Genomic DNA, 17721 nt, shown 5'->3' on the forward strand with positions numbered 1-17721 from the left:
ACCACTACAGAAATACAGCAACCTCAAGGACTGAATGCAACAGCCATTGTGTGTCCAACAACATTTGTCTACAGTTTTGACGAGGGAAGATGGAGAATAACTTTTACACATACAAGGAGAATTTAGGTAGCCAAATTATTGTTAAACAATAACGATGTTCTCTATGCTAACAATAAGAAATATTATCCAAATATTTGGGGGCAGGATTACCAGGGTTAACATCCTTACTCTTGTCTAATATGTCATTAGATATTAGAACAGCCACAAATAGTCAGGGCCTCAGTTTTGTATCAAATCTAAAAGATTGCACCTCCATTTGTACAGTTCCTCCTAGCACTGTGGAGGTGCATTATTTTCATACAGACAAAGACCAGAATGAGATCTACAGATCATGCGCACAACTTCTTAGAGCACTTTAGCTGTCTTTGGATATCTTTTATCTGAGTATTATTGACAAGGCCCAACTCTGCTTATTTTATTAAATCTGATGGGAATAGGGTTGACAACTTTCTAATCGCACAAAACCAAACACCCTCGCCCTGCCCCTTCCCCGAGGCCCTGCCCCCTGCTCACTCCATCCCCTCCCCCCCCCGTCACTTGCTTTCCCCACCCTCACTCACTTTCACTGGGCCGGGACAGGTGGTTGGGGTGCGGGAGGTGGTGAGGGCTCTGGCTGGGGGTGCAGGCTCCGGGGTGGGGCCAGAAATGAAGGGTTTGAGGTGCAGGAGGTGGCTCAGGGCTGGGGCAAGGGGTTGGGGTGCAGAATGGGGTGTGGGCTCCAGTTGGGGGTGTGGGCTCTGGGATGGGGCTGGATATGAGGGGTTTGAGGTGCAGGAGGGGGCTTGGGATTAGGGTGCGGAAGGGGGTGTGGGCTCTGGGATGGGGCAGGAAATGAGTGGTTTGAGGTCCAGGAGGGGGCTGGGGCAGGGCATTGGGGTGCAGGGTCTTGGAGGGAGTTAGGGTGTGGGAAGGGGTTCCGACCTGGGGCAAGGAGCTGGGGTGTAGGAGGGGGTGCAGGTCTGGAAGCAGCTGGCAGACAGGCCAGGGGGGTTATATAATATTCCCCCACAAAAAACTCATTCGCTTGAATTAAGATTGGTAGATCATATATGCAACCAACAAAACCCAGAAAAAGCAAAGCAATAAACAGTTCGGTCATTCAACATCCCCGTTTCCACTCCCTTCAACAGTTCTTTTAACCTCACCACTTCCCATCCACCACTCATAGCCTATATAAATCGAAGCAGATGCACAAATGGCCTGATTTTTAGAAGTGCTCGACATTTACAGCTCTGACTGAAGTCAATGGGTCTGTAGAAGATGAACAACTGACAGTGTGGCCTAGTGGTCAGGTGATGGTTGACACTACATTTCCCCGTTGAAGCACAATCCTGTCCTTCAGCGCCCCCACCCCAATGGTTTCCAGTCCTTCCCTTTAGTATGGGAGCATTCGGGGCTGGGCCTTTCAACAGTCAGTGTCTTTTCCAGCTTCCCTCTCGCTGGAGGTGAAGGCTCTTGTTGTATTGTTCTTTCGGAGTGAGTAGGGGAGCCCAGGGGCAGCTACACCCAACACCTTGGGGAGCCAAGCCGCTGCCTCCCCCGACCACTTCCTACTTTGGTCTCCTTCAGCTTCCCAGAGTAAATCACTCCAATCAAGTCTCTGACCCACACACTCTGTCCCCTGCTTCTCCTTTGTGCGTTTGCACAGATCTGTGTTGTCAGGTCCCAGGTAGTGAGCTCCTGGAAAGTCCTTTCCACTCAGATCAGCCGTCTGCTCCCTTCCACTGCCTGACTCCGAGCTGCTCTGCTCCCCTTTTAAAAGCCCTGCCTCCAGCTTGTGCAGGCCCTGCAGATATGTCTGGGCAGGGCTGCCTGGGCCCCAAAGCTGTTCCTTAATCTCTTGTTCTGCAGTGTGGGGTTTGTCTGCCCCATCAGAGTGTGCTCTAGGACACACATGAAGAACAACAATGTTCAAGAAACACATTTTCTATTTTCTGGTAATTATACATTATGTTTTTTTCCTAAAGATGCCCCAAGATGAGTGACAGGCTCAGTGTTTAAAGTAAATCAAATGAGACTATTGATTGGCACGACTGTGCAAACAAGGAAAGTTCTGTTAGAATCAGGGCATCAGCATGAGAAGAATTCTTTCACAACTCTCACTTTAACAATGTTGTATAGTGCTTATATCAGTGACTCTAATCTAACTAATGCAAGTGAATGCATATCTGTGCTTAGGGAACAGACTAACAAAAAACTTGCAGCAGTACATGAACATGTGGTATCATTGTTTTCAAACATGAACCAGGACTGCAGATTTCAAACTTAGCTTGAAATCCTGGTCCCACTGAAGTTAATGGTAGTTTTGTTATTGATTTCAATAGAGCAAGTTTTTCACCCTCAATGCTTAATGCTCTGAGGATGTAAAGTATCACAATACACTAGCATTGATCCTTGTGCCATGCCAAGTTCCCTGTTCAACAACAGATCCTAATGAAAGATCAGGGTCTAAATATGGATATAACTAAGTACCTAACTTAAGGCACTGATGGCCCAATAATCAGACGGCATTTTAATGAAAGCTGCATATGCTCAAACAAACGTTCAAAGAGTGTTAGTTGGATTTGCCTCCCTCATTAAAATTGCCACAGCTTGTAACCAATAATTAGGAAGCAAAACTGACTATCCAGTTCAGGAAATTTAACTTACCTTTCCGTGACTGCTGTAAATTCCGAACATTTTTCAATTAAAAGTTTTTCAAACTGCAAGGGAGGGGGGGGGAAAGAGGCAAAAATGTGTTTGAAATAATGTATCCAAGATATATCTTCTTTCAATAAGAGAAAAACACTTGATTACAGTAATTAGAAATAGTCAAGAAGATATTTTGTGAACACCAATTTTTTAAATTTCCCTTTGTATTGGCATCTGTGGTTAATTGTAATAGAGATAAAAACTGAAGCTAAGCCAGTCCCAGTCCCATAAGAACATTTTCTACATCTTAACTGAAAATAAGACTCAATTCCAGTAGTCCACATGGAGTGAACTACTCAACATAAGTAAAGGTGGCAGAATCAGGCCCATAAAAACACTGATCCAAACATAAAAAATGTTTGTTTACACACCCACAGGGGGATTGGATGGTTCTGAGATATGGAGTCTCTCACTGTTCAGATGATTTGCCATTATTATAACAAAAAACAAAAAAAAATACAAAGATTGCCCTCGCCAGATCTATCAGCTCCCGAATTCTAAACATAGTTTATAAATTCCAATTGACAAACAAATCAATATTGAAGAAATAATCCTACCTGGTGCATTTCTTCTGAGGAATTTCTAGTGACGCTATTATATTCGTTTATCATTGAATGTACGTGACAATTGACTCTTACTGTCATGCTGTGAACTCTCTGCCATCTGTTCTTCTCTAGTTTTTGAGCAATCCTGGTCAACTCCGTGCTTATGATCCAAGCTCTTTTTAACAATAACTGCAAGTTATCATATGCACTATGTTGTGATGAAAGGATAAGTTCACTCTGTGCATCCTCTTCTGTGCTGATTGGTTTGGACTGAAGAATACACATACATTCACAATCCGTCATCAACTTCAAGTCCTCCATCCAACGCTGTACGGAATCCACCTGAATTAAGTGCATGCTAAAGTGTAGTAAAAAAGAAAACAATCAGATGAAAGATCTGAATCAATTTAGACAGCCTTCATGAATAGAATATGGGGATAAAACTTCCCATAAGGATGGATCTAAAAAAAAAATCAACTAAATGAAGAATTAACTTGGCTGCATTATGAAAGTGACATGCTTTATATTCCAAATAGAGATTTTGACCACCTATAAACCACTTCCACATTAGAGACCTACAGATCTCTAAAGGGGACTATGATTTGCCTATAGCCGGGCATTAGCTGAAATCACTACTGTATACTATTCTATTATAGTGGCTGAAATTAAGATTAGAGTCAAAAAGTTACTTTATTTTATTAGTGAAATAACGGAGAAGCAGTGCCCTTCTCAGAAGTGAAACCACTAGGCTGATACAGACCAATACAAGTCCATACTTGTCTTATAGCAAGTAAGAGCTGTTAGACTCCCAATCTTCATGAGACCTAAATACACACAAAACAAAGTTTGGGAGACGGGGGGTGAGAAATACATTACTTAGAACACTAAGATCAAAAGTAAATTTGTGGAGAAGCCAGATTTAGAAGATGTATAAAAATAGAGCCCAGTCCTATAAGATGCTTAGCTCTTCCTAAGAAGGGGTAAACACCCTCAATTCTGATTGGTGGCGCTCTGCACCTCTCTGATTCAAGGATACAATTAGGAGCAATGAAAATCAAATATTGGAGACATCTGTGAAAAGATATTGAAATACAAATATAATGAGAAGAATTTAAATAGATTAGCTGTGCTGAAAAGTATCATTGAAGAGATGTAATATGCCAACTAAGCTTTGTATCTTATTTTTGTTTTTGCATTTTCACCTACTTTTTACTATGATAAAACACCTGTCAGTCATTCGCTCTGAAGTGTTTTGTCAGACATGTATTTTTCAGCTAACAAAAGCCTTGCGACTAATACTAGTTTATGTCAAATATAACACAGCAACTGAGTACTCCAATGTTCCACGTAAACTGAAGAAAGCTGTCTAGAAATAACACCAAAGGTTGCTTTGGAAGACAACTTCAAGTTAGATAACAGACAACTAAATAAATGTATAGAATTATCAAATTTCACCTCAGATATTGGAAGACATATGTTGCATACGCACACACAGTGCCCATGAAGAAAATTAAGGAAAATGTGACAGTTTAAGTGTTCCTCAGAACTATAAACTTTGTGCCTCATGGGTTGCATCTGCAGACTCCCACACTAGAGGAAAGGGCATTTTCATGTAAGTTTAGATAAAGGATGCTTAGTCAGGGCATTCAGAAAAAGATTTAGGTCTCAGGAGGGATTTCTCCCCATTGCTGTAGAGTTGAGAAGCAAGGCAGCCTCCACAGTATCAGAAGAGGGCTTCCAGCAAGCTTTTTGTAGAGCCCCTGAGCTTAAACAACAGCCTCATACCACCAATAAACTCAACATTGAGAATGAAACATACTTCTTTTCAGTGGTTTTGTTTTCTCATTGCTCCAAGCAGAAGGTTTGCTAAAGCCTTCTTGCAGGTGGGAGAGGCAAATTAATCTGGCTGGGTCTTCAAAGGTGTGAACATTAACAACCTGCCTTAATTGACAGGTCTGTTTCTGCCTCCAGTAAGCTGTAAGCAGGTGTAAGACCCATTGTAATGAATATGTGGACTTTCCTACTAATAAATAAAAAACCTTGATCTAAAAAACTGAACAGCTCAAGGTGAGAGGTGTTAAGTCTAAAGGAAACATCGTAGATAAAGTAAAAATAAATATGGATCATATGTGGAATGTATGCTGCTTAGAAATTGAAGCAGTCTGTCCTACCTCCTCTCACAAAATTGTATACATTTTGCATAAAAATACACAATCCTTGGCAGCTGAATCCTATTTTAGTAGTATTTGGCTATATACACCTATCTAAAATTAGATCCTTTCAAAAAGGCTCATAGTGGAAACTTATAAATTAAAACAATTACTATGGTGACTTTTGTGCATTTCAGAAATATGTCTTCTTAAGAGCACTGATGGACTCTCAGTAAAGGCAGAAATCTCCTGGTAATGAGAACAGCATGGAGGCCACAGGGTGTAATAGTTACAGAACAAAATAATGGAAGCCAGCCATAGCATCTTGTAAAACTATCTGAACCACAGTCGATTCACTCTGTGAGTCCTTGGTGAAGCTACTTCACTTTGTGCATCAGTGAACTCAGTAGTATTATAGCGGCAGACACATGGCTTACAATTAAAACAAGTCATTTTACACCCTGGCCAAGCTTTCCTGGGCAAACAAATTACTGATCCCAAAATATTGGCCTGTTAAATTATTAATTTACAGTTTTGAATGTCACCAGTGTTTTGCATTCATTTGTTATTGTATTGAGCATGCTACTCTACAGAGTAGAGACTTGGCCACCGACAGTAACTAACAAAAAGAGACTGGAGGCTGCCCATCACAGATGGATGAGGAAGATACTACACAGTCCATTGAAAGTCAAAATAATAAATGTGAGAGTACGAGCTGGCAGTTCAGGACATATTAGAAAATATCAAAGAAGGAATGCTCAGGTGGCTGGGACACTGTATGGAAGATGAGAGAGATGCTAGTTCAGTGTACCCCAACTTACTAATGACACCTTCTAGATACAGTTAGCAATGTATTGATCATTAATATTATTGGGTGGTGTATGTATGAAGCTCAAATTCAAGATTACAGCTATATTGGAAACTATGTTATCAAAGTGTATCTGCCAGGCAGGGCTGAAGGTACTCCACCCTAAACAAAGGAATGTGGTTCTGTCACCTGAAAAGGTATTTCCAGTGTACAATGAGACAATGGGAATGCAATTTTAATAGAAGGTAAACAGGACCATCAAGCCAACAAGGGGAAGAGACAACCACTCAGCATCACCACAGGGGGAGGAGATCGCAGAAACAAATAATTTGCATTTTAGCAAACACCAGCAGGGAAGAAACCTGCATGGAACTCCCTGCACCACCAGACTCCACGTCACCTTCCTCACAGCTTCCACAAACTTTATTTTGGGGGGGTAACCTTAAGACGAATACATGTGAAAGGTTCACCAGACTATAAAAGAAAGGGGCAGAGAACCACAAGTTACATTTCACTTAAGGCAACAAAAGAACTGAGCACTTCGGTCTTTGTGGGAGATCCTGACCAGAGAGGTGGCCAGCCGTCGAGCTGGCAGGTAGACTGGTATGGAAATTAGCTTGAACAAAGGCTATAGCTTGCTTTGTTAAGTCTTAGTCTCTAGAAAACATTTTCAATTTTATTTGCATGTAATCATTTCTAATGCTTTTATACTTGAATTCACTTAAAATCCCATCTCCTTTTGTTAAGGAACTTGTTTTAATCTAAAGCAACCTAGTGCTGTGCTTGATTTAAAGTGAATGTTAATGCCAATTAATGTGACAAGCTGCTGAGTATTGAATCTTTAAAGCAACAAACGAACCTTAATCTCTCTCTGAATGGTCTAGGAGAGGGCTACATTGCAGTGTACATGGTTTTGTAACATTTGGGATGGGGGCACTGGGGTCATCTTGCCAGGTGTAACAAGCAGGCTGCTGGAATCAGAATTGTTGAGGCAGAGCTACTTAAAAGATAATGAATGCTTGTATGCTGGCTGGAAGTGTCCAGACAAGAGAGCTACAGTAGCAGAGCATTTTGAGGGACTCAGGAACAACAGCTCACATGTCTGGATTACCGCAGAATGTGACAATATCCAGACCAGATTAGGCCAGAGAGACATGGTCATCACCACCAACAGTTAAATCTTGACCACTGCTTAGAATGTGAGGCTTGGGTCCCTGCTTTGTGTATCCTGTTCCTTCTCTGCCTTGGTTCTTTTCTTTCCCATCTCTCTTTTTGCCTTCTCTTTAATAGCCTGGGTTAGCCAATCAAGACTGCATCTTTTGCAACACTGTTGTGAACTTCTGACCAGTGAGGTGGCTAAAAGCAATGGTCTAAGCAGCCTGATGCCAGTATAAGTTTTACAGTTCTCAGTACGGCTAACAAGACATGCTGTGCCCACATTTCTCTAACACCAACGGTGCAAGTAAGAGTTTGCACCAGAGACAGAAGCTGCATTTCCTATCTTTGCTGTCCTTTTCTGTCTCCTTTTGCATGTGTTTGTCTTGTTTCGTTTTCAGGAAAATGGGATCAGACTTCATCAACAACAGTGCCAGTTAACTTTTTCTTTCCCCCCAAAAAAGGAAGGTAATTACCTCTTTTAATACCACATAAAAGACTGTCAAACAGAGCTTAAAAAGCTCTCTACAGCTGAAGGGAAACTGAATAATGTTATTTAAATGAAAGCCTCAATACTTTACTTTCAAATTCTTTAGCCATTTTTCCCCTTTTTTACTGTATCTTTAACAATCGGTTTAAAAGGTTTCTAGTGGTGTTTATTATACTGATAGTATGCCAGTGATAAGTGTGGCCCAGGGGGTTATGTCAAGTTAACTGTTTAACGTTGTAATAGTAAACAAGGGTTTCATAAATATCTTATGGGCCTGAGACACCTTTTCAACACAACATTCCTCCACGGAGTCAACTACTATTAAAACAGAGAAAGATGCCAAGATTTTTCAGAAATGATTAGTGTTGAGAGGTGCTCTAATTTTTTTCAGTTCCCAAACTGACATTTTAGTGTAATAGTTTTCAGAAATGTTGGCCCTCTGAAAATCAGGCCCCTTTAAGATAATTCCAGTTGGGTAACTCCAAGTGAGGCAGTGAAAATCTATAGCCCCTTTCGAAAATCTTGGCCAGAGTGTCTGAATCTGGCCCTACAGGCCTTATCAAAAACCCACTGAAATTAATAGGCATCGAAGACAGCAAAAAAGTTGCAGTATTTCAACAGACACCAGGAATTTGGAAACTTCCTCAGGCAGGAAATCATGAGTGTGTGAAATGTCATGCCAAGCAGGGCTCCTGGGGCAGTCAGTAGGTAGTGTATAGAAATAGGGTAGTATCCCTTTAAATAAGTTTATGAGCTTTCTAGTGGAGTTTACTGTGCTCTACCTTTTCAAAGCTACCAGAAACTAGTTAGAGCAGCACTATGTATGCTTCTGCCTGACCTTGCATGTTTGTGCATATTTAGTAAACATGAGTATTTAGGACCCAGCTGTGCCTCTGGTTTCTTTATAGTATTTTTGTTGTCTCTTTTGATCTTTACACAATACTAGGGTCATTAGGAAACAATTAGATGACACAGAGAAAGTAGTAAAGATGGAACACAGCCTCATTAAGCCTTTCTTCATCCCAGAAAAGTTTTTACATCCCTATCACTTTTTGGCATACAATCCAAAAAACATGTTCAGAATATTAGTAAATGCAAAACTTCTAAACACTTGGGTAAAATAGAGAAAATGAAAGAGCCGCTGGGGTCAGGGTATAAAAAAACCAAAGCAAGTTTAAAAAGTAAGAACAGAGGCACAGAGCTGAAAAACAAATCAATTTCAAAATATTTAAATATGCAAGGGCAGTAAAAAGCTATTTTATGGAATACAATAACCTGAATAAAAGATATTCTGGGAAAAAACAAAAGGAGAAGAAATGTATATTTTTGAAAATGTGCACAGATCCACGTTCTAATATTAAAAAAGGATACAACGGTGTTTGTGCCCTGTTCATAACTATGATGGTTGGACAATGCACTGCAGGTTTTATTTTTTTCAGGTTTCAGAGTAGCAGCCGTGTTAGTCTGTAAGAACAACTCCCACCTGTTCATGCTCTCTGTATGTGTGTATATATATATCTTCTCAATATATGTTTCACTCTATATGCATCCGAAGAAGTGGGTTGTAGCCCACGAAAGCTTATGCTCTAATAAATTTGTTAGTCTCTAAGGTGCCACAAGTACTCCTGTTTGGTTTTATTTTTGTAACTATAAAGGCAACACAGGAACCTATAACAGGCATAGCTAACTGAACCTAAAGTTTCACCTACATAACAGACTTTCAAAATACGCACTTCTTTACATAACATAAAGGTCAGATCCTCAGCTGGTGTAAATTAGTGTAGCTAGACTGAAGTCCATTAGAGCTATGTTGATTCACACCAGCTAAAGATTTGGCCCTAAATATTTCAATGATTTGTCTCAAGAACAGAACTGCATTTCCCTCAATTCTATTTCTAGTGCTGGCCAGATTGAAACTGACGAGGCACAGAGATTTTAATTCCATCAGAAACATATACCTATTCTTGGGGTTTGGTGGAAACTTCAAGAGAGCCCTACCATTTTTCTTTCCTTGCTAGTCTGACCACTGGTTACATTTTGCAGCTGGCTGTGTTCAGAAGCTGCTACCCTAGAAATGATTAAGGAAAATTTGAATTAACTCTTGTAGTTTTTTCTAGCTATACCTATCTAAGCATTTATACTACACTCATCACCAAAATATGAGCGCCCCCTCACTGTCATTACATAAAGTCTTGCTGTAAGAACAGAATCTGCAATTACATTAGCTAAGATAAAAATGACATGACTGTCATCAATTCTCATGCCTCAGGGTATACGCTGATCAGCAGCTGGACTCAGGAAAAAAAGTGTCCTCCACTGTGGTAAACAGTGCTGCACAAGCGACCTAGTACATTATGTATGTATGTATTGGGAGGAGAGCCACCCCTGGAATTATGCATATAGGCCAGTATTGGAAACAAGATACCGGAAGAGAGAAATTATTGATCTGTTCTATCACAATTCCCACATTGCCATATACAATACCACTGCTTTTTAATTTTAGACTTTACAGTCTGCTGCTGTTTAAGGTCTTCATTTTATTCAGCTTTGAATTGAATATTGTGTAATTGCATCACATGGTTGATTGTGGCTTTCTTATTCTTGTTGCTATGTATAGTTTCTCTTTCCTTTATTAGATATGAATAAAGACGTCCTAATTGACAAAAATAATGATTTTTTAAAAGTTTGATTTATAACTACATAAGCCATTTGCATGACACACAGTACAGGTTCATTTGACTTGCAAAATGCATTTTTCATTTTTTGGACTATAGAATGTACTTTGACATCTGATTAAATTTCTGTTTACTGAGTACAAATGATTGTTACTACATTTTGCACTTACAGGATGAAACCTAAAAATGACAAACAGTCAGATAAAACAGGGAATCATTTGCATTCTCTTTAACAGAAAATAAATTATCCATTTGGAAGAGAGGAAAATTATGTAAAGCGGTGGGAATTTCAAAAGCGCTCTACATGAGCCTAACTTTGTTCTCATTAAAGTAAATGTTAAAATTCTGATTGACTTCTGTGAGGGCAAACCTAGCCAACACTTAGACTTTTGAAAATCACACTGTAAATATGTAAATTGGTTGGATTTTACATCAGGAAAGATCTTCAGCTTGCTAGTCCTTAAACTTATATACACTGAAATTAAAATAATGTCAAAATAAATTTTAAAAATAGGATTTGTTAAAAAAAATACCTACTAGCTACTTGGAGATATAGAACAGAGAACTTTTCACTTATTACTTTAAGGAAAACATATATCCTTAAGAAAATGAGCAGGATTTTGCCCCTTGTGTGTTCTTAATACAAGTAATCACACTGATTTCAATGGGACTATTCCTATGAAGACTATTCTTTAGCCTTAGTACTGGAAAGCTTTATAAGCCAAAAGCCATTGTACCCCCACTGCATTTGATATCACTCTAACCAAAAGTTGCTGTGAGGTATAGTTTGGTTATGCTTAATACAGTTTATTTGTATTATGGACCCTCAGGTAGAGGATGTAATCATGCCTATTGGAATGCTTGATATGTACAGTTATGACTTAGATTTTACAATGTTCAGACTACTCGTTTGTATGTGGTTTTTGTACCTGCCCACCTTCCGTCTTAAAGCATTGTCTATAGCGTACTTCACTGTAGTATCTAAGCACTTGCCAGGCAAATTGATCCACATAGTGGATCTCTCTAGTAGACTTCATGAAGTTTTCTGGTCCCCTCTCTTCTCTGGTTACCGCAAGCTCTGTTAGGTTTTAGATCTATTATAGTTTTTAACACCATTCTGGTTGTGATAGGAAAGCTTTAATGGGGAGGAGGCTTCTTAGAACATTCCCTAAAATGCTCAGACTCTACTTAGTCTAATCTCCTCTGGAAGTTTATTCCATGGCCTAACACCCTTGTAGCATTCTCCAACATCTTAAGCTCTCATATGCTTCTTCTACGCTTCATTAGCAACGTTTCTCTGAGAAAGTGTAGCCATCTCGGGGAGTCATGGCTGGAGATACAGTCATCGATGGATAGAACTAGATTCTGACCTGCTGATGCCCTGAAAATTAAGGCCTTAGTACCAGTCAACAGAAGCAGACTGGGATCCAGTGGAGGGATTTGTCCACACATGAGCTCTGGTAAGCTTGAAAGCTAGTCTCTCTCAGCAACAGAAGTTGGTCCAATAGAAATTATTACTTCACCGACCTTCTCTCTCCTAATCTTTAACTCAACCTGGCAGCTCATGTGAAAACTATAAACTTTTTCAGCTTCACTAGGATTTTACCTCATATCGGTTAACTCAAGTTAGCTAACCTGGAGTTCAGAATATACCTTTTTCCTAGCAAAGACAAGGCTGAAATGGCAATAGAAATTTTCATTATGAACATTTGTGCAAATGCATCCGTACAACCATTTATGACACCTTCTCTTTTGGGGATTATCCTTGCTAACAAAAATTCCCCTTGTGTGAATGTTCATGAAAAGCAGAGAAAAGGGCTTGAAATACCACCAAAGCAAATTCACAGGGATGGGTTTTTGTTGTTGTTTTTTTAAATCAAATGAAAGTTTGTTAAAAAAAATATTTCGATATCCACCCAGCTGTAACTTCAACATGTTTGTCAACTCACCGCACAGCATTATGTAACTCTAAATGGGTCTAAGAGGTTTCTGTAGGGAAAAAAAGGTAAATTGAGATACTTTCTGGTCTTAAAGGCTGATTATATTATTAGCATCTATGAATTATTTTTATTTTAAATGAGACATTCTGTCCATCCTTTACATACCTATGTATGTATATATTTTTATTTGACTCAGTGGCTGCTTGCTCCTTATATCTATTAAGTCTGCTGGCCTCTATTCAGAGAAATGATTAAAAGGCAATAAAGACAAGAATCAGCTAACCTTTTCCCAAAACAACAGCACTTACTGAAAGGTTATGATGCTTTGAAATCAGAGGAGTCCCTTGTGGTAGATGGTAAATACAACATTATTTAAGTTAGTCAATGACAATACCATTTACCCTTTAACACCATTGTTTACTGTGGCAGTAGGCTTAAATCACTATTAAGAGTGTGGGAAATAGCAAAGGTGTGATCACTACCACAGGGTATGTCAAGACAAACCAATTTTATTTTTTGTTACCAAGGTTTTCTTAAAGATTACAGAAAAAAATATTATAAAAGCTATAGCTGTATAACAGCTATTATAAAGCTTCCTAATCGATTGGGTCTGAGATGTGTGGCGATTGATGTATGCAACATTTATAGTGTCGTTAATCAAATCTAAAGAGACCAAATTAAGAAGCTGATTGTGAAATCTAGTGAGACATTTTCTATGACTCTTTTGCTTATAAGGAAAATAAAACTATTCAACCATTAGACACCATTCATATACATGTCAGTGTCAAATTAAATACAGCATTATTACATATATCCAAAAGGCACTAGGCAAGTTATCATTTTGGTTACATTATTTCAATACTAATTGCTGCAAAATATATGAGTTTCAGGATGTTTCTTCCAGTTATTACCACTTATTAACATTCTCCTTAAAGCGCTTATGTTTTTATATTTTCTGTGACTTCTTCATTGTAAATTATTCCCTCCAGAAAAGTTTACATCAGAGAATCACTGGCTCACTGGAGAACATAAGGAAGAGACACTGTAAGAATGAATTTTCAATTCATTCACTTTGATGGGTAGACCACAACAGAGCCACGTTTAGGTTCTAATCTTGGAAAGACTTGTGCATATGATTAACTTTACTCATGTGAGTAAAATTAGACATCTGTATAGGAATTTGAAGGATCTACAAGCTGTAAGAAAATACATCTAGTTCAGCCACCAGAGGATAGCCTATTTTTTGTTTGCTATAACTCATGGCCTCGATTTTAGAGTACACGAATGGTGAAATGGCTAGATAAGAACGTACACCATCTAGTTTTCAGAAAGAAAAGGCAAGCAGTAGGAAGGGGACATATTTGCCTGTTAATTGCCCTATGCTGAAATATCCCCTGCCATCGACAAGTTGTGTTAGTCTACAGCATCTGAAATGCTTGCAAGCAAAGCTGTACAAATGACAACCGTGTTAATATTGTTATTTTCAGTAATATGAAAAATTTACAATTTATAATTGTATGTTTCTCTAAAGAATAAGTCGAAACATAAGGTCAGAAGTGACCACCAGATCATACCATCTGTCCACACCAGCCAGCTATTTGCACACTAAACCTAACTGTAATTAGACCAGAGTATTACATCCCTCAGGATACTAAACCTATTGTGTGCCACAGAGAAATGGAGAGAGAGAGCTGAGCCAATGATTGAGCCCCCTGCGATGGCAGGGAATTGATTAAGTGAGAAATACCTACATTACCCCAGCAAATGACCCGTGCCCCGTGATATAGGGGATAGGCAAAAAAACTAAGATCCCTACCAATCTGACCTGAGAGAAAATTCCCTCCCAACTGATATGGTGATCAATTATACGCAGGCAAGCACCTGAGAAAGAGAATTCTCAGCACCACCTAACAGCCCAGCTCAGTCCAACCAGTGTTCCACCTCCAGCTGTGATACTTCACAGGAAGGAAACAAAATCTATTCACAAAAAGAACAGGAGTACTTGTGGCACCTTAGAGACTAACAAATTTATTAGAGCATAAGCTTTCAATTTGTTAGTCTCTAAGGTGCCACAAGTACTCCTGTTCTTTTTGCGGATACAGACTAACACGACTGCTACTCTAAAATCTATTCAGAATATATTCGGAGGTGGGAGGGAGAGGAATCCTTTTCTGAATCCTGCAGATGATTGGCTTAAGTCCAGAAGCATGAGATGTTAGGAATAAGATGTGAACCAGAAAGGACACCCAGGGCTGCAGAGTCCTGCCCACCACCACCACAAGCAACCCCATCACACAATCTCACTCATAAATTTGTCAAGCCCTTTCTTAAAACTGATTAAGGTGTTTGCCCACACAATTGCTACTGAGAGGCTGTACCAGAACCTTATGCCTCTGATAGTTAAAAACCTTCTTCTAATTTTTAGCCTAAATTTCTTCATGGCCAGTTGATACTCTGTTTTTGTGCCAACACTGTCCTTTAGCTTAAGTAGCTCTTCACCCTCCCTTAACCCACTGAGGTATTTATAGAGTGCAATCATATCCTTCTTGGCCTTCATTTTGCAAGGCTAAACAAGCCAAGCTCTATTAGTCCCCTCTCATTTTCCCTTCCCCTGATTGTCCTAGTAGCCCTTCTCTACACATGTTCTAGTCTGAATTCATCTTTCTGGAACATGGGTGACCAGAATTGCATACACTTTTCTAAATTAGATCTTACCGTTGCCTTGTACAATGGCCTTAATTCTTCTCTCTCTACTGGAAATTCCTCGCCAGATACATCCTAGGATCACATTTACCTATTCTGCAGCCACATCACACTGGTGGCTCATAGTCATCCTGTGATCAACTAACACACCCAGTATCAGAGGGGTAGCTGTGTTAGTCTGAATCTGTAAAAAGCAACAGAGGGTCCTGTGGCACCTTTAAGACTAACAGAAGTATTGGGAGCATAAGCTTTCGTGGGTAAGAACCTCACTTCTTCAGATGCAAGAATAGCTACAGGTCTCTCCTTCTCTGTCACTTGCAATTTATGAGTGCCTAGCTTGTAGAAGAAAGTCTTATTAGATCCTAAGTGCATGACTTTACACTTTGTATTATTATATTTTAACCCATTACTCCACTCATCAAGGTCATCTAGTTCTTCCTCTATAATAGGTGATGAAGCTCCCTACTTTGTATCATCAGCAAGTGATAAACTCGTGCTTATAGTGAGTGGTTAAGACTGTATTCTGATGCTTGGATAGTACTCATTTATAAACTAGCTAAAACTTACTTTCTGAACAAAAAATACTGCCATTTTCTCACTTTTATTTTGTCTTTTTAAGTTTGTAAGTGCATGGATTGCTCATGAAAGTCAGAAATAAATCTACTTGATTAATATATTGTGACCAAGGTAGAAGTTTCCCTATAGATTTGTAGAGCTATGTATCTCAATCCTAACTTACAGCACCCTTGCTAGACTGGGGTCTTCTTTGGGCTGAGATTTCCAACTTGGCCACTGAACCACATGACAGTTTTGCAACATGCACAAACAAACTGGGATGACATCACCAGATGAATTTTCACTTGGCTCATAAATCAAGTTCACCATCCTGTCATTCTGAAGGCATGTATACAATGCCAAATTGAGTTCTCTCGTTTTAAAATAATACATAAAATGAAAGTATAGACAGACAACTTCTTGGCCAAGATTCAGGAAGGACATTCATTCTTCTGTGCAAAATGTTGCTTATATGTTTATTTTGCATGGTGCAATCTGCTGTCCTTCATTCCTGATGTAGATTGCTCTTTGAAGGGAAGGACCAGGTTGTCCATTTCCCCTCCATTTGAGGGGGGAGTCCTAGAATAGGATGCTATTCTTGCTTAGCCCTAGTAGCGGCACCTGGGTGCTTTTATGCTGGGACCCACTGCTGTTCTATGCAAGTGACAGCCTAGGACTTCAAAATACATACAGCCCAGAGTCTTTTTATACTGTATACTTCGGGGGTTTCCTAACCATGGTCAGGCAGTCTGGAGCTCATGTATAAAAGAAGCCTCAGAACACAGACTTTGTTTTTTTATATCTTTGCGATCTTGAGACCAGATAATTACAATGGGTTCTACATAGGGCTACTGGTGTAAATGAAAGATGGCCCCTCTCTTCATCCTCCAGTCATCAATTGATATCAGCTGAGATACTGGAGCTGCCCAGTCCTAGATTTGGTTTTGGGTGCTAGGGCCAGGACAGGCAAAGTGGAAGGCTGTTGACCCCAGAATCTGTTCCCCACTAGGTCCATCAGCGTCAGAGTTTGATGATATTCAGGGCACATTGCAAGGCCTATTCACTTAGTCTATTTCTGAGAGTGTGATTTTAAAGGTAGGTCTTATGGTTGAAAATCTTTGAGTATCATTAACAGATGTGGTCACAGATAGAGGTTTATTACATGCACAGAGGGACAGGCAAAAAATCAGAGCTCAGCATAGGCTATTAAGTCCTACCAGCCAGTGGCTGCTCCTACCCCAAACAAATACAGGAAAGATTTGCAAGACCAGCAACAGGAGGAGAAGAACATCCAGTTGCTCTCCTCATAGAGCAGCTAGCAACAGTGGAGAGGACCATGTCGCCTGACCACCCGTATTGGTGATCAGCCAATAGCAACAGTTGGAGCCAAGACATTTGGCAACCCCACAAAGACAACATGCCTTAAGGTAAAGAGAAAACCCCTTTGTGTGCAGGAGGGGAAGAGGAATTGTGTGGGGGAGAGAAAGGGGGACAATGTTGTACATCATTTGGACGTTCAGACTGCGGGGCTGCCCATGACTCATATCACCAACAAGAACCCACTTAGAAACTTATAGAAGCTCCTAGGAGCCTGTGTCTAGTTGAAAAAACATCTTGCTACAACACGCCCCCTCTCCTGACTTTTCTTTTTATCCACCTTCATTTGTAGCATTATAACAGCAATAATGTAATTCGTGCCTTCTTTTAAAAGCATAATGACATGAGTTATGAGTGTCAGCATTAGCTCACTTCTCGGTTTTTACTCATTTTGTGTCCTCAACCTTATGTTACTTAAGTAAAGACTGAATTACCTTAAGGAATGAAGGACTGGCCCTGTTTACAGAAAGTTAGAGAGTCTGTAGAGTTTACAGACCAGACCAGAATGGGTTTGGAGCTTCATCCCCATCTGCTGGTCATCCCTGACCAAATGTATCCAATAAATAATTGAA

At 39.7% G+C, this 17721-nt stretch overlaps 1 protein-coding gene across 2 annotated transcripts in view; it reads right to left on the reverse strand.

Annotated features, from left to right (window-relative positions):
* The window catches only part of INSC (INSC spindle orientation adaptor protein), a 224848-nt gene that overhangs the window by 107529 nt on the left and 99598 nt on the right, over positions 1 to 17721 (reverse strand). For both annotated transcript variants that reach the window (XM_024202162.2, XM_024202163.3), the window contains 2 exons: positions 3309 to 3654; positions 2710 to 2762 (listed from right to left, as the gene is read on the reverse strand). In XM_024202162.2, the coding sequence (XP_024057930.2) occupies positions 2710 to 2762; positions 3309 to 3654 (399 nt within the window). The remainder of the gene's footprint in view (positions 1 to 2709; positions 2763 to 3308; positions 3655 to 17721) is intronic.

Source organism: Terrapene carolina, unplaced genomic scaffold, assembly GCF_002925995.2.
Source record: "Terrapene carolina triunguis isolate 2854851 unplaced genomic scaffold, T_m_triunguis-2.0 Scaffold96, whole genome shotgun sequence".
NCBI lineage: Eukaryota > Metazoa > Chordata > Testudines > Emydidae > Terrapene > Terrapene triunguis.